Source organism: Brienomyrus brachyistius, chromosome 15 (assembly GCF_023856365.1).
Source record: "Brienomyrus brachyistius isolate T26 chromosome 15, BBRACH_0.4, whole genome shotgun sequence".
NCBI lineage: Eukaryota > Metazoa > Chordata > Actinopteri > Osteoglossiformes > Mormyridae > Brienomyrus > Brienomyrus brachyistius.
The window spans coordinates 15,934,635-15,952,585 of record NC_064547.1 but is presented as its reverse complement, the minus strand read 5'-3'; the positions used below and the strand labels follow the sequence as shown (position 1 = coordinate 15,952,585).

At 38.3% G+C, this 17,951-nt stretch overlaps 1 protein-coding gene across 7 annotated transcripts in view; it reads left to right on the top strand.

The window, feature by feature from the left end:
- LOC125709375 (receptor-type tyrosine-protein phosphatase C-like) overlaps positions 1-15,927 on the top strand; it is a 36,253-nt gene extending 20,326 nt beyond the window's left edge. For all 7 annotated transcript variants that reach the window (XM_048977750.1, XM_048977754.1, XM_048977757.1 and 4 more), the window contains 23 exons: positions 674-814; positions 2,885-3,096; positions 4,230-4,290; positions 4,533-4,641; positions 7,096-7,130; positions 7,217-7,326; positions 8,590-8,680; positions 8,777-8,847; positions 9,006-9,042; positions 9,487-9,584; positions 10,034-10,159; positions 10,269-10,426; positions 10,703-10,838; positions 10,992-11,141; positions 11,428-11,518; positions 11,635-11,834; positions 11,923-12,004; positions 12,104-12,255; positions 12,378-12,512; positions 12,728-12,850; positions 12,976-13,142; positions 14,204-14,339; positions 14,958-15,927. In XM_048977750.1, the coding sequence (XP_048833707.1) occupies positions 674-814; positions 2,885-3,096; positions 4,230-4,290; positions 4,533-4,641; positions 7,096-7,130; positions 7,217-7,326; positions 8,590-8,680; positions 8,777-8,847; positions 9,006-9,042; positions 9,487-9,584; positions 10,034-10,159; positions 10,269-10,426; positions 10,703-10,838; positions 10,992-11,141; positions 11,428-11,518; positions 11,635-11,834; positions 11,923-12,004; positions 12,104-12,255; positions 12,378-12,512; positions 12,728-12,850; positions 12,976-13,142; positions 14,204-14,339; positions 14,958-15,017 (2,681 nt within the window). In that variant the 3' untranslated portion in view covers positions 15,018-15,927. The remainder of the gene's footprint in view (positions 1-673; positions 815-2,884; positions 3,097-4,229; positions 4,291-4,532; positions 4,642-7,095; positions 7,131-7,216; positions 7,327-8,589; positions 8,681-8,776; positions 8,848-9,005; positions 9,043-9,486; positions 9,585-10,033; positions 10,160-10,268; positions 10,427-10,702; positions 10,839-10,991; positions 11,142-11,427; positions 11,519-11,634; positions 11,835-11,922; positions 12,005-12,103; positions 12,256-12,377; positions 12,513-12,727; positions 12,851-12,975; positions 13,143-14,203; positions 14,340-14,957) is intronic.
- Positions 15,928-17,951: the final 2,024 nt, after the last annotated feature.

Here is a 17,951-nt window from a genome sequence, read left to right as displayed (position 1 = left end):
CAGTATAGCCTTAATGGTCATTTATACACCATCTGATTTAGACAATAAAACATCTTGAAGAATAATGAAATAATACATAAACTGCTTTAATTGGCTGCCCAGTGGGTAACCCTCCCCTGCTCACTATGTGCAGTTAGTATGTTCTCCCTGTATTTGTGCTGATTTCCTTTTTAAAATGAAATTCCTTCACATTGTTAGGTAAACTGGTGTCTCTAAATTGCCCATAGACTGTGTGTGTGCCCTGCAATGGACTGGCACCCCATCCAGGGTGGCCTCTGCCTCGTACCCTGGGAATCCTGGGATATGTTCAGGCTTACTGTGAGCCTGTACTGGACACTGAATAGAGAATAGATACTGTATGCGTACACTCAGCTAGGCTTCAAACATTAAACTCTAGTCTAGTTCTCGTTTACTGTAGTTACCATTTTTTTACTGTTCACATTGACATTATAAATATATCAAAAGCTTTTTCCTTCAGACATCCAATAACTATACTGTTGTTTGAAGCAGGTTTTTAAACCTTTCTGTGTTAAACTAAAAGAAATGAGTTAAAACATGTTACATTAATAACAATATGGCAAAAACAATGAATTAGCAAATTTACTTTTACTTTGTTTTTGTTATTTGTAATTTTATTTGTTTATTTGATTTTTTCCACTTTTTCTTTTTTCAGAAAAATGCCAGAAAAGCATTACAAAACACAATTTCACAGGGCTACTACCATTCACAGAAAACACATTCTTTGTAAAGGCCTGGTATGGAGAAAACGAATTTGGAGAAAGTGAAAAGAAAATTTACAAGACACTTCCTGGCAGTGAGTATTCTGCTTCCTGTGTTATATTCCGAGTTGTATTTTTATTACAGATTACTCACTTTAAGGGTATGGTATGGTATGGTATGGTATGGTATGGTATGGTATGATGTGGTATGTTATGTTATGGTATGGTATGGTATGGTATGGTATGGTATGGTATGGTATGGCATGGTATGGTATGGTATGGTATGGCATGGTATGTTATGGTATGGCATGGTATGTTATGGTATGGTATGGTATGGCATGGTATGGTATGGTATGGCATGGTATGTTATGGTATGGTATGGTATGGTATGGTATGGCATGGTATGGTATGGCATGGCATGGTATGGTATGGTATGTTATGGTATGGTATGGCATGGCATGGCATGGTATGTTATGGCATGGTATGGTATGGTATGGTATGGTATGGCATGGCATGGTATGTTATGGCATGGCATGGTATGGTATGGCATGGCATGGTATGGTATGGCATGGTATGTTATGGTATGGCATGGTATGGTATGGCATGGTATGTTATGGTATGGCATGGCATGGTATGGTATGGCATGGCATGGTATGTTATGGTATGGTATGGTATGGCATGGTATGTTATGGTATGGCATGGTATGGTATGGTATGGTATGGCATGGCATGGTATGGTATGTTATGGTATGGTATGGTATGGCATGGTATGTTATGGTATGGCATGGTATGGTATGGTATGGTATGTTATGGTATGATATGTTATGGTATGGTATGGTATGGTATGGTATGGCATGGTATGTTATGGTATGGCATGGTATGGTATGGTATGGCATGGTATGGTATGGTATGGTATGGTATGGTATGGTATGGCATGGTATGTTATGGTATGGTATGGTATGGTATGGTATGGTATGGCATGGTATGTTATGGTATTGTATGGTATGGTATGGCATGGTATGGTATGTTATGGTATGGCATGGTATGGCATGGTATGTTATGGTATGGTATGGCATGAAAATCCCACCTCCAATCTGAGTGTGTGGAATTGGGATACTGTCCCTTTGTGTGTTGTATGTTTTTCAAGAGGCATTCATTTTTCAGGTCCTCACAAAGATCTGTGAGTACAATCCGTAAAGTGAATTTGCCAAAAATCACAGATTTTGCTTGATTTACTTATGATTAGGGTTAGGGTTAGGTAGGAGTTATGGTCGTCATGTTGGGATTATATTTTCCCTCAAAGATATAATTTGTATGTGTGTGTGTGTGTGTGTGTGTGTGTGTGTGTGTGTGTGTGCACACTGTGATTAACTGGTGTGCCATCAAATATGTATCCCTGCCTTGTGCTGCCTTTGATGGAAGAGGCTGATGGAGATGGTTTGAAGATGTATGGATAGATATGTAAAGATGAATGGGCCATAAATCTATAGATATTGTATTCAGTTGGAAGCATTTAAAAATATGCATATTATGGTGTGGAGATGCATCTGTAATTAAAAAGTATTAAGAAACTGTGTTAACAATTTTTGATGTTGCTTCCTGTAATCAATCCATTGTAAACCAAACAACTGAAAAAATAAAACACTGCTCTGCTCACACAAGTGAGAATTCACATTTAAGAAGAAATGTACTAAAACCATGAAACAATTCGTGTAACCCTCAATTTATTGTGTCATTGTATAACACATTATATAAAATGTATTTGCCCTTCACAGAAAAGCATTAAGAAGGATTAAATGACAATACAACTTAAAATTTTGCAGTTTTGCCGAGGACAAAATACTAGGCAGCAGAGGTCACAGGGCTGGGGTACATCCATGCCATTGTAAGAGGACATATTCAAACATTATAGGCAATTTAGAAAAGCCAGGTAACCAAACGCCATGTTTTTGGACTGGAGGAGGAAACACACAGGAACAGGGAGATGCAAACTGCAGAGGGACTGAGTCGAAAGGGGATCCCCAGTCTGGGAGGTGTGAGGAAACGGGGATACCCACTGAGTCTCTGTGCCACCCAAGTGTGTCAATATTCAATTTGCAATCATTTGTCATGTGATTTGTTCAGATTTTATTTCCATAGTAACTGTGTTTTTTTTTTTTTTAACAGAACCACGTGTTACTATTACAATTGACCATAAAGAAATAAGTCATAATTCATTTAATGTTGGGTGTAAGTTTGAGGGTCAGATTAATGGTCCTAACACAATATATGAAGCAACAATACAAAGGACTGGTTATGATGCAGAAGAACCCAAAAAATCAAAACACTGCAAGTTTTCTTATGAAGATCTTTATTATTTATCATCGTACGTTGTGAAGGTATTGTCTTTCAGTTTACTCTTATCTTTGTCATATCCGGCCACATTTCACTTTAAATGTTTAAACACTGACTGGAATATTTCCTCATCGTAGAGAAAAATATCTTGACAAAGACAAAATAACAATTACTTGTACTCACTATATGGTGCATCTATAACAATATTAATGTCTAAATGATTTCATGTACTTTGAGGACAATTGTGGTAACATTTCAATGACCTGGTCTTGTTGAGTAGTGTGAAATGTGAGATGAAAATGCACTTTGCTACAAAAAACATAGCTAAATAAGTCAAAACTCCAATTTTTCATCTTTTACTTATTATGTTTCACGTCCATGTACCTGACCACTGAAAACATTGGTAGCAGTACTCCTACAGATAAAATATGGCCGACAGCAAAAGCAACTGGGTACAGTAATTTCGCAAATATCTGTGATGGAAGGTGTTTTGCCAGATTTCACTGAATGCAATGGTGTAATCCATTAAAACCACCTAAAACAGCTAACCAGCAACGGTACAGCTGTGCATAAGTGCAATCCTTAAACAGTAACTGCTAGCACTATGGACAGCAAGCATGAGTCACACATTGTCAGACATGTTGCCATGTTTTAAAATAATCGGTTGGAAGCCCTCCTGAAATGTTAATATTTCCAGGCAAACTGGTAGCCGGGTAGTACAAATGAAAAATTAGAACCCCCCTCCCCCCCACCTCAAAATTTTGTTCAGCCCTCTGGTGGGCAAAATCAACAACCCCCCCTAAAAGTTTTTGAAGTACAATAAACAATAATTTCATTAATGTGCAATCAGATTCTTCCTTGAAGGATTCTGCTTTGAGAATAAATTTGTTTTATCCAGAATTTCCAAGGAACAGCAACATGACAAATATAAGTTCACCAGAAAAGTTTAAAAAAGGAATAACCCTCCCTAAAGCAGTTGTCATTCTACTTAAATGATTCACCTCCTTTATGTGTAATGTTTAAGATTCTGTAGGATGCTAAGTATACATTACGTTTCAACAATAACTATTAAAAAAAATTCTCTCTTGTTAACGAAATAATTTTTTATCTCAACATATTATCCCGTATATTAAAATCCATTGCTTTATTGAAAAATAATCATGTTTCATATTTTCAGGTTAGAATGTGGAATGGCCATTTTTACAGTGATGATGCATCCGAGCAATTTGACACCAAGTGTAAGTTTTTATGTATTACATGTGTGTTCACTACTTTACATGATACATACATAAATGTGCGTTTACAGACTGCTATGCTGGCCATGATGAACTGGTATAATGGTTAGAATGTTGTCACAGTTTTCTTATTTAATCAAAATCTAAGTGTATTTTTACTGATCAATGCTACAAATACTGCTTTCTGATTAATGTGCAGGTGCAATGTGATGGTGACATTGTCTTGATTTTGTTCTGTTTTCCAGATAACAATAAAGCCTTAATTGGATTCCTGGCGTTCTTTATTGTTTTCGGGTTTCTGGCCTTCATGTTCGTTTGGTATAAGATTCATGTTCTTCAGAAGAGGAACTCGTGGTAAGTTCTGCCATACGCATCGTGCACTCCTAACATGTGAAATAATGTACACTGTACCCTAACATGATTCTTATATATAAATATAAACTACTTACAGTGGCATGCAAAAGTTTGGGCAAACTTAAGCTTAAAATGTCCGTTACTGTGAATAGTTAACTGAGCAGAATATGAACTGATCATCAAAAGGCATAAAATTAAAAATTACGCATTTCTTTAATAAACGATAGCATTTTTATTTTCATCATTCACAGGTACAAAATACCAAAAAACAGAAAAATTAAGGGCTAGGGGATTTTGGGCTGCCTTGCACACACTGCTCTTTTGAGTTCTGCCCACAGATTTGCAGTGATGTTTGGGCTGGGGGGCTGTCAGGGCCATGGTAAAAGCTGCAAGGTGAAGGTTGAGGTATAGCATTGTAGATTTTGAGGTGCGGTGTATCTCATTACCTTCTTGTAGGACCCACCTTCTTTTTAACTTTTTACAGATGCTGTGATGTTTGCTACCAGAATTTGCTGGTATTTATTCAAATCCATTCTTCTCTTTAGGGAATTGCACAAAACCCAAACACGATCCATCCACCCCCGTGCTTAACAGCAGGAGAGGTGTTCCTTCTCTGGAACTTAGCATTTTGTGGCCAAAAAGTTTTAATTGGACTTCATCAGTCCACAGGACTTGTTTCCAAAATGCATCAGCCTTATTTGGACATTCCTTTGCAAACTTCTGATGCTGAATTTTGTGGCTAGGATTCAGGGAAGATTTCCTTCTGCTGACTCTACCATGAAGGTCATATTTGTTCAGGTCTTGCACAGTAGAACACTACACCACTACTCCGGTCTCTGCTAAATCTTCCTGGAGGTCTTTTGGGCTTTTATTTGGCTTCCTGGCAATCCAAGGAGCTGTAGAATTTTTTCTTGATCATACAGACCTCAAATTTACCTCAACTGTTCCTGTTAAATTCCATTTCCAAATAACATTACAAACTGAGGAAACAGCTACATGGAAACGCTTCGCTTTCTTTTTATAGCCTTGTCCAACTTTGTGAGCATCATTAATTTTATTTTTCAGTGCTAAGCAGCTGCTTAGCGGAGCCCATGGCTGCAGATTGTTGAGACAAGGTTTGAGGAGACAGAGAATTTATACAGCTTTGCAATTTGCATCACCTGGGGTTTCCAAACAATGACTGTGAATAAGCCATAGTCCTAATGAGCTAATGAAGGTCTGGGACCTTGGTGAACGTTATCTGAGACCTCATATATCTTGGGGTGCCCAAACTTTTGCTCTTTTCCTTTCTTTGGTATTTTGAACCGGAGAATGATGGAAATAAAAATGTAATTTTTGCTTAAAATATTAAAGAAATGTGGCTTCTTTAACCTTTTGGTGATCAGTTACATAAGAACATAAGAAATTTACAAACTAGAGGAGGCCATTTGGCCCATCAAGCTCATTTGGGGAGAACTTAACTAATAGCTCAGAGTTGTTGCACACTAAGAAAATTCAATTATTGTCTTAGTCCAACTAAAACCCGATTTTTAAACTACACGTAAACATGTTAATCCAAGTGAAATTGTGCTAAATCGGACTAAAGTCGGACTTAGAGACCCAGATAATGTGACTGGGAGTCGATGTCCTTCTGCATGTATACGTTCAATGTGACCGAAACCGCCCTAGGTGCTCTGTGCCTGCTCCACAGTCACCCCACTCCCTCCCCACCAAGTTACAAATAAAGTTACACTATGTTCACCATTTGAGTACCTTTATTAGCAAGAAAATGTCTTGTCTTTGATTCATCAAAGTAACCTCCTCTAGCAGTTATGACAGCAGAGACAATCCGCGGCATTCATTATATAAGGGGTGTTAAATACTGCTCAGTTTCATGGGATGAAACAGTTAACTAGTGCATTTAAAGTTAAAGGACAGCCTAATGTTTGACTGCCATCACCACACAACCAGTTAATAGGATGTGAGACATGCAGTGTTACATTTTCTTTACATGTTATAAAGCAGACTTATTTTGACTTATTTTTTCATTTCTAGTTGTTCACTCACCCTTCCAGTGCTTAACAAGAATAAAAAATCTGCAGTTATTGAAATTAATGGAAAAGTAGTAAAAACCTGTGGCATGCAAAGACTTTTGACTGGTAGTGTTCATATAGGTTTGGGTGTGAAGTTATTACAGTGGGAAACTACCGTGTTTTGACCAACAAGCAACTGAAAATTACAGCAAATGATGACAATTGTACAAGACCAGTTGCATAAATGTACTTTTTGAAATTTGTACCAAGCAATGAGAAATGATGGCCTGCTGGAATTTGTGGTGGAACAGGGAAAGAACTAAGCTACACAGGGCTCCAGCCCCCCAGGACTGGAGTTCGACACCCCTGGTATACATTATACAGTGAATGTAATGTTCCTATGCTGACAACATTTTAAGGTTGTTTTATTAATCACTTTCAGCAGTTCCAATGACGAGCTGGAACTTATGACCAAGGGTAAGACATTTTTGGCAGTAAGATATTAAGGTGTATTTTGTGGAAAGCTGTAGAACCTCGACACAGTTTCCTCATGAACTCCACAGACGAAGGTCAGAGCCTGCTGGATGTCAAGCCCATTACAGCTGAGCTCCTTCTAGATGCCTACAAGAAGAAGATAGCTAACAAAGGCTGCCTTTTCCAGGCTGAATTTCAGGTGGAAAATCGTGCTTTCATCTTTACCCCTTAATCTAGGGATAGGAATACTTAACTTATCCCTCAGTTTATCCCTGAAGCAATTCCCTGACAGCATTTTTGATAAACAGAACTTTTGGTCGGGGAGGAAATACATACATTTATGGGAACAGATTTAACATTCAACAACATTAAAATATAGTCAGTGCCCCCAAAATGAAATGTACAATCAGCATTGTTTTAACCACGAGAGTCAAAATGCTTTGATATATTGTCAGTCTGTCAGTGTGAGTCTGTTCCTGAGCTCCACAACGCTGCATGATAGTCAGTTCCCACTTTCTCATTGTCACTGACTGGTCATTTTTCATTAGCAAACTGACACTTATTCATGTCAAAGACTCCAGTTTCGATATTTCAAGGCTCTACATTACAGTATGTAAAGTTCCCTGGCAAGAGAAAACACTGACATGCACATGTAACTTCAGATCTGAAGACACAGTACAACAGCAAGCAAACAGTCATGCAACAGCGTGTAACACAAAAACAGCAAGACGGCGATACAAGGACGACAAAATCATGTACTGAAACACAACAACGACGTGTCACTGCAATTTATGGAATGTATTTTACATCATTTTGGAAGCTTGGTTAACTCTTTTGTATGTGGTGACTAACACAATGATTATATACATATATAGTATAAATTATGGAAACTACATCATTTTGTATGATGAAGATTGGTAGATGAACTAAAACATTTGCAAATATGTGTGAAGCGATGAGACATGATGTTCTGCTGTGCAGAAGTGACGTCATAGTGAGGGGATTACACTTGTTGTTTTGTAAATATTAATTGTCATTTAGAAATGCTACAAACCAATCGAGAAAAACTCACAGTCGCAAAAACAAAGTCACACAGCACAGTAAAGCTCAAAAATGGCAAAATGGCAAAACAAGAACAAAGCAACAACAAAATCATATACTATGGGAACCAAAAACGCAACAACGACGTGTCACTGCAATTTATTGAATATATTTTTAAATCATTTTGAAAGCTTGGTTAACTATGTTTTGTATGTGGTGGCTAAGACGTATATAAGCATAGTTTTTGGTATAAATATTCATACATAAAGATACTTAAAATGACTATAATCCGGTTTCTCTGTATCTCTCTCACACGCACACACACACAAACGCGTGCACACACACACACACACACACACACACACACACAGTGTCCACTATCCCACCACTAACGCAGACTGCGGTTTTCCCATTTTATTAGAGCATTCCAAAGGTTTTCAGTAAGTTCCCCATCAAAGAAGCCATGGAGCCCAGCAATCAGAACAAAAACCGATATGGCGATATCCTACCATGTGAGTCCATCAGCATTTATGTATTTAGCCATAGGATACCGCTGTGTTCCACCAATGCAAAAAGTCTATGCGAACTGAACATTTGTATCTTTCCAGATGATCATAATCGTGTCCAGCTGTCCTCAAGTGCTGATGGGTCAGATTACATCAATGCCAGCTTCATAGATGTGAGACAATCAATCAATCAATCAATCAATATCTATCTATCTATCTATCTATCTATCTATCTATCTATCTATCTATCTATAAATAAATAGATCTATTTGATTATGTATTTGGACAATTGATATAGATATATAAGGTAACAATTTACTTTATTTTGTAGGGGTACAATGAACCAAAGAAGTACATTGCCACACAAGGTAAAGATTTTTGAAGAAATGTTATATATTTTGATCAGTTCCATATCCTCACCCATACAATGACTTTGGAAAGTTTGAAAAAGATTCTTCAAATAGTTTGTTATTTATCACTCTAAAGGGATCAAGGGTCAAAAATGTCCTGTTCATTGCTACCACTATGCACCATTGTGGCAGATGTGTCTCAAAATTTAAGCAGTTCCAGGTCGTCACCTGTGTAATACCTCTGCAAAGTTTGAAAAAGCTCCATCGAATACTTTTTGTGTTATCACACTAACGAAAAAGGGTCTGTGGTGGCAGTGGACCATATGTTCTGAGGAATATAATTAATTGGTATACAGTTCATTCCTGTGACCCTGTACATGTTACTTGAATGGATGGATGGATGGATGGATGGGTTACATAGACTTCATTTGCACATAAAATACATGCATTGTCATCTTAAAGAGCCTAAGAATGAGACTATGGTTGATTTCTGGAGAATGGTGTGGGAGCAGCAGTCATCTATAATCGTCATGGTGACCCGCTGTGAAGAGGGAAACAGGGTAAGTAGAGTACAGTAGATACATACAGTAATGATCTGGTGTTCAACATGTGCTGGTAAGTACAAAACCTGCACATGTGTATATGATGATGAGGAGCGACTGTACTGAATGCTACACAAGATTTTCTTTGCAATAACCGTGATTTTAAAATGTAAAGTTTACATTATAGTCATGGAAATTTTAGTGCAACGTCAAAAAAACTTATAATGTGTTTTTCCAGTGTGCAAGACAGTATTATAAAACTGTAAGCATTTTATCCTTAATCTAAACATGTTTTTACTTTCAACATGGTTGAACTACTGTACGTTTCAGGAACCAGAGGAAGTCAGGTTAACCTTGAAAGTTACAATTAATGTAACCTTTTAAATGATACAATTATAATTTCAGATTTAGTCTGTGGAAAAATAACTTTTACATTATTAATACAATTATAGTCCTTTGCTTTCTAGGACAAATGTGCACAGTATTGGCCATCTCTGGACCGAGAGGCAGAGATTTTTGAAGAATTCATCGTGAAAATCAAGGGAGAAGATCACTTTCCAGATAACATCATTCGACACTTTAGTGTCACCAATGTAATTATTTGTTATTTTAAACATTAAAATGAAAGTTATAGTTGAGGTATATGAGTTAGAGGTGGTGCAGAGGTTAAAGGTGAATCTTTTAATGTGCACATATTTACAGAAGAGGGAAAAATCCTCAGAGAGGGAAGTGACCCACATCCAGTTCACCAGCTGGCCGGATCAGGGGGTTCCTGGGGAAGCTCACCTTCTCCTCAAGCTGCATCGACGTGTCAGATCTTTCCAAAATCTCTCCAATGGACCCATCATTGTCCATTGCAGGTAAGAAGTCATAATGGAACAGTAACCCAAATGAAACAGCAAAACCATTTTTAATCAGTCATAGCAATGCCTTTAACCCTCGTCTCACAATGACAGCATGACTTTTGAGGGAGTTACAAGGTTAAGATGGTTTGTTGGAGAATATTAAGGACGTCTTATAACAGTATGTTGAAAATAATATAATAAAACCAATGTAACCCAATGTAACTCTTCCCCCCAGGTTTTCCCATATTCCTTTTTTAAAAGATAAATATTTTCTGCTTGGCTTCCTTTTAGTGCTGGAGTGGGACCCACAGGGACCTATATCGGCATAGATGCCATGATGGAGCAACTGGAAACAGAAGGAAGAATGGACATTTATGGATATGTGGCCCGGCTCCAACGTCAGCGGTGTCTCATGGTTGAAGATGAGGTAACAGCAGATTGAGGGATTAGGCAGGGAATTTCTCTTGTACCCTTGCACAGGGCATTTGTTTGCCACTAATGAAATATCAAGCCAAAGTAAATAAAAGCATGGAGATTGATATGGGATTCTGACAGTGTTGGTGGGTGTTTCTTGTGGCAGGCCCAGTACATCTTGATCCACCAGACTCTCCTTGAACAAACTCAGTTTGGTGACACTGAGATCCCTCTCTCTGAAATGCACTGTACACTGAAGACCTTGAAGCAAAGGGATTCGGATTCTGAACCCACTCTTTTGGAAACCGAATTCCAGGTCAGTCAGCCACACAGCAGGGGGTCAGTATTAGTGACTACAGCTTCATTCTGAAGCTTGTGTTAGTATTTCTGTCTGAAGCAATTGGCAATAGGAAGATGCAATGATTTTATCATTTGTATTCATCAATGATCTGCAGTTTTGCGAGGAAATAATTTTAACATAAACAAGCGACCTCTGCAAAATACTAGTGTAAAATACATTTGTAAACTTATGACAAATTTCTAAGGAAATATTCCTCTATTTTATCACTATTGTAAAAAAAAAAAAAAACTTCTATTTTTAGAGGCTGCCAAACTACATTAAGTTGAGGACACAAAACACAGGGAAAAGCGAGGAGAACAAGAAGAAAAACCGCTATTCTGCTGTCGTTCCATGTGAGTCTGACTCATAATTGGGTGAAATGAATGTGCATAGATGATATAAAACTGTGGATCTAGTGTTAGTTTGTTGTGGTCCTGAAACAAATGTTCTGCATAATAATCTTCTGCAGATGATTACAACCGAGTCACTATAAAATGTGAGGAAGAGAACAGCCATGAAAGTGAACAAAATGAAGATGATATCTATCAAACTGTTGAAGATAATGAAGAATACGTTGACGTGTTCTACACAGAAAACACATACTGCAATGCCTCCAACACAGATGGAAATGTATTTAACAAAAATAACCAGCCTCAGGAAAATACCACTGTAAGATCTGTTTTTAAGCTCCATACCTCATCATTTCTAAGGGAATATTCTTTTATTACTTCTGCAATCTTTTTCTGTCTTTTAACAGCTACCTAGCTACAAACACTGGAGGTCACAAAACACCGGAAAAAGCAAGAAGAATAAAAATCATCCTTCTGCTGTCGTTCCATGTGAGCCTGATCACTCATTTTTTTAAATGAACGCACACAGACGATTTAACACTGCGGATCTACTATGGATCTAACGTTCTGCATAATGGTCTTCTGCAGACTACGACCAAGTGCTCATATATTCCAATGAAGAGAGCAGCCGCGAATGGGAACAGGATGAGGACAATGTCTACGAAACTGTTGAAGATAACGAAGAATACACTGATGTCTTCTACACAGATTACAGATACATCAATGCTTCCTACGTAGACGTATGTTTGTAAAATATAGCATTAAAGAGACTTTCTGAAAGTAAATCAAATGGCATCGCGTCATATTATAAAGGATGATATATACACTGACAAAAAAAAATCTCTTTCGGGATCTTTTTTAGGGATATTGGGGCCCAAGGTGTATTATTGCTACTCAGGGTCCTCTTCCAGACACCAGGGCAGACTTCTGGCTCATGATATTCCAGAAGAAAGTCAAAACAGTTTTCATGCTTACAGAGTGCATGGAGGGGGGCAAGGTATGTCAAGAATGGTGAATTACCCAGCTGTGTCATTATGTCTTTATGCACTGGTACAATTATTACAATCTCCTATTGCTCGCGCTCCTTACCTCCCTATTGCATAAGTACCTGTAAAGCACTATGTCAGCAACACGAAGCACCAATGCATGCTTTATCTCTGTGGATAAATGTGTCAAATAAATGAGCAGATTTACTTCTCTTCCGCTTTTCAGGAAGTCTGCTCACCATACTGGAGTAATGAGAGGAAGGACTTTGGGGATATAGAGGTAGAAATGAGGGACTGCACCACTTTCCCGGCATACAAAATGAGGTGCATTGAACTGCGTCACTCCAAGGTAGCTGTCACATTTGATCCATCACTTTCCCAGTTTCTTCGCTGCTTCACAACTGACACCGAACACAGCCGAGTTGGAGCCTCCTCGTAAAATAAGCACGTGCTTAACCTAAAGTACCTTTGCAGACGAAGGAGAATCGCAAGGTGTACCAGTACCAGTTCCAGCCCTGGACAGAGAAGAACATGCCTGAGAGACCGCAGGACCTGATAGACCTGATGAGGACAGTTAAGCAGAAGATCAAGTGCGACAGCGTCAGACCGGACAGGAATGTGCCTATCGTGGTCCACTGCGAGTGAGTGATTTTCTCATCCTCCTCAAAAAACTCTGTAACTTCAAATGTTTCAAAGTCAAACATCAGTACTAATTATATTTGACGGGGATAAATCTTAGGCTGAAACTGCTTTTTTCTGTCTGTATTAGTTTTTCCTGTCATTTATAGTCACTCAGTGACAAAAAAGAGAAGCACCCAGAACGAGGGGTGATAATGAATCTGCACGTGGTGAAAGGTCATGTGACTGTCACAATGACTATAATATCAGCTCAAAGGGACAACAGAGCTGGCGATATGAGCAACACTGCTGGTCCCATCGCCGGTCTGCACATGTACCAAGTTACATCCAAATCAGACCATTACTTCAAGGTGTCATCATTGACACACATTCTTGTTGCTCAAAATTATGTAGTTTCCCATTGTAATAATTCCCAGAACTATGTATGTATATGATCATTGTGTTAGTCATCACATGCAAAAGAGTTAACCAAGCTTGCAAAATGATGTAAAATACATTCCATAAATTGCAGGGACACGTCGTTCTTGTGTTTCAGTACATGATTTTGTCCTCCTGGTATCGCCGTCTTGCTGTTTTTGTGTTACACGCTGCTGCGTGAGTTTTTGTTTGCTACTGTACTGTGTCTTGAGATCTGAAGTTACATGCGGGTTGATTTGCATAAAAAAACAATGTTGCTTTATACATTTGTTAACACTAATGGCACATTAGCTCAAACAAAAGGGCTGCATACGCAGGACTCGGTCTTGCTTGGCGGCGATAGGAAGCTGATGTTTGTTTTTTTATTTGGTATCTGAAGTGAGTCCGCATGCAGTTTTCAGAAGACATAAAATCTTGCTACATGTATTTGTTTTTAAACTTAAAAGCTCAAAAGCAAAACATAAAAATTTTAACAAATTGGTTGGTCTACTTAAATTACCAAGTAATTACCCAAAGTCTATTTCGGTTTCGGTTTTTGGCCAAGAAAAACAATTCAAATTTAGTTTTGGTTTTTCGGTAAAAACACCATTGTGGTCCATCACTGTGATTCGATGCTAAATGCTACAATTCCCTTCTGCCATGCCAGCGATGGATCAACACGGACTGGGCTTTTCTGCGCCCTCTGGAACATCCTAGACAGCGCTGGAACCGAGAAGCTGGTTGACATATTCCAGGTGGTGAAAACACTGCGGAAGGAGAGGCAGGGAGTGATAATGAGCTTGGTGAGTCAGTGATTTCGAAAGAAAGACTATCGTCCGGTCTTACAGCACGGGAAGCCAAATGATTTTATTCGTGCTGGAACAAATTGGAAGCAAAAAAATATACCACCATTATAGCATGATATTCGAGAATTTCCCTTGGGGATCTAATTTTAGTTAATCTAATTTTAATTCTGTGTAGAACTAGCATTCCTCAACATAAATAAAATAAAATGCTGTGCTTGCTCCTATCATGGTGCAAGATTTCACTGTAGCAAATGCACATAGCGCAAGTACAACGGGATTCAAACTGTTCCCTGAAAACAGTGTCAAATAAACACAAGACAATAAGAACAACAGCCAACAGTAAAGAACAATAACAGCACATGCACAGTGCAGTTTGTCATCATGATACATAAAATGTAACGAGGAAGGAATCTCAGGAGATAATGGTGCAGGAATGGTTACCATTGGAGGGCCAGTTTTATTAGGGGTCGGTCAGGGGGCAGCACACCCTTCAGAACAGCAGTTAATAATCATTAACTGAAAAAGTGTGTTTGCGCTCTTTTGCGTTTTCTTCCCTTTTCTTGTACACGGATTACTTGCTGTTTAACTACTCTTGCAAATATTCCCTCCTATCAGGACCAGTACCAGTTCCTCTATGACACAATAGAGAGCACCCTCCCTGCCCAGGACAGATAAATGAAGTACAGCCAAGCCACGGGAGCGGACTCTGTGGACCTGGCATGTTGGGACAGGATAACAGCAGTGTTACCAAAGGTGGCCAACAGGGGGACACATAACAGCGGATGAAGCGAGTAGCAAGGTGGAGACCAAGAAACCTATCAAAGATGGGGCTAAGGTGCTAGCATACAAAGATTAAAATGGATTATATTTTGTTTTCATATCAGTACAAATGCACATAAAATAAGTATGCATTTACACTGTTACCACAATCGATTGTCGCACGTGTTGCTTTTATGGTAAATGCGTACTTGCGTGCCAAGGATTCTTTGTACTGCATTATAAAGGTATCTATAGTGCATTATAGATGAGAGCTTCATAAGGCAGTCATAATGCATGATAGACATGGCTGTAATGTGTTATGTTTTTTTATAAATATTTATAGCCATGTTTATAATATGAACGCATTACATTCATTATTTTACGAATGCATTACAATGCATTATGAATGTGTTTATACTTAACTAAAAACATGGCCTTAAGTAAAGTGTTACCAACCTATATATTTTCTATATAACCTAACTTTTATTTTAGCTTGTAGTACATTATACATATATGCTTCAGTAGCAATTCCCTCTTTCATTGTGAATCTTTTTGATCTGCATGTGTTTCCTACTGCATTTAAAAACCATTTTAAAACATGAATGAAATGTAAATTATACCTCATTTCTCGCATATTCATAACAATTGACTGTTTTACGTAAACATTTGTATTCTACAACATACAGCAACAAAGTCAAACACAAATGCTAAACATTGTATTAATACGCTGTTTCTGTCTGAATAACTTTTGAAAGTTGACTTTATTAACGAAATAGAATTGGAACTATTAATTTTCTGCATGAATAAACATACCTCTTTTTCCACACGTTTTCAGGCAGGTTTTGCCGCTTATTAGTCCGCTTAACTTCCGCATTTTGGGGCATGCATGTCTTCAGAAACTCAGAGTGCCCTTCGCTTTACGGTGGCTAGCTTTCACAGCTGCATCACTGCACCGACTGGCATTAAAAACGTACCGCTGTGCCTTCCGTCCCTTCAGAAATGCATGCGCTGTATTTCTCACTGCGAGTCTGATGTCTGCATCAAACATTATATTCCTGCGCCGCTCTAGTGCTCCCCTAGTGGCAAAAACGAAGAATGCCAGGGTTCTGCGAAACTTAACATTCAACTTGCCCCGATTTTCTTATCCAAAAAAATTCTTGCTGACCAGGTTATATCCTTTACCAACATTAATTTTCGTAAGTCTACGTGCGCCCCATGAAATGAGGCTGGGCGTGTTCGGCCTCCAACGCCTGTCTTAGAAGGTAACAGAAGACTTGATGTACTGTAAGAGTTGTTGTGTCGTCTTTGAGCGAAATAAATGGTCAGGAATTCGTGTCTTATCGCTTGTCTAATAACATTTACAACTTTTTGGAATATGCGTATTAACTCCCTCTTCTGTTATGTTATCACCGTAGCTCCATAAATGCACTATTTTTATCTATTTAAATACAGTACAGTAGTATGCACTCCTGCTTCTTGTACAGTTCACATATTTGCCACTGAATGTCAGCATTATACAAGGGTTTTGTTAAGAAACCAGAAACTCACTTGTGGAAGCTGCATTTATATGATGTATCAGACGAATCCAATGTCAGTGTTACTGATAGTAACTTGATAATGCATCAGGTATTATCAGATGGTTTGTGAACAACAGTCAACATATTTTGAAACACTAATTTCAGAAGTGTAGCTGTAAAATTTTAATTATGAACTTGCAAATATTGAGATATTGCTGTAACATTGCGGATTTTGATCAATAAACCTTCAGTTCCTGCATGTTTCATAACACCCATTGAATAAAGTTAATTATTATATAATATTCAGCTCTTCAAACAAGACGCTAAAATACAAGAGCCAGAGGTCCACCAGCAGTCAAAATAAAAATATTTATATATCCTGCAATAGTTTATAGTTTCTGATTAATTCAATATTTAAGTTTTAAAAGTTTCTATTTAACATTTTAACTTACAGTCCTGTAAGGGAAGGAGTAGCGAATTATGTGTGAATTAGCTGCTTTCATGCCATAATTTTTGTATAGCTGAAGCCTTGATTAAGCTTTCAACGTTGATGTGTAATACTAGTAGCGGGGGTTTTAGTAGCTGTTAATACAGTAACAACCATCTTGACCTCTTGCCCAGGGTTTCTTAAAAAAAATGGTCTGTCTGAGTTTATTTTGGCTAAACCCCAATTGAAGTGTTATTTAAGATGGGTGCATGGAAAAGGTTGCAAAGCGTTTGGTCTCAGTTGATGGATTCTTTACTGCTCTCGCGTGGCGGCTTGGTGGTGAGGGCCGCGGGTTACATGTGGACTGGCCTGCCAGGCAGGGTAGGCCCAACTTCGCGGCCTGTGTCTCCTGCAGTAGGTTCCAGGCTTGCCGTGATCCTGCAATGCTTATGGAAGATGGATGGACGGATTTACCAGACTAATTTGTCATTAAAACTAGGGAATGAATGTTGCACTACAGTGAGCAGTATTTCATATTTGTTATGGTTTGATCTTCTTGGTTTAACATGAATGAGCCTGGGTTCCTGATACTGCGTTTAATTAAAAATACAACGGTGTAAATGTTGCTTTACTTCATCATTAGCATTTGTATTCAATTACAGCTTCTAACAGAGCCATAGCAAATCTGCCCCATTAATGTGCAGGTTGGGCTCCCCATTTTAAAACCAAAAATGCATTTTAAAGGCAATTGTTCTGGATAAAGAAAACGTAGTAGCAGCAAATGATCCTTTCCTGGAATAGACTTTAAAAAAAGTGTCACAGACAATGAAATACGATGCGTCACAGGAAAAACTACTTATATGAGGCAGAGCGTAATCCTGAAGAGGCAGCAGAGAGCACAGTAGG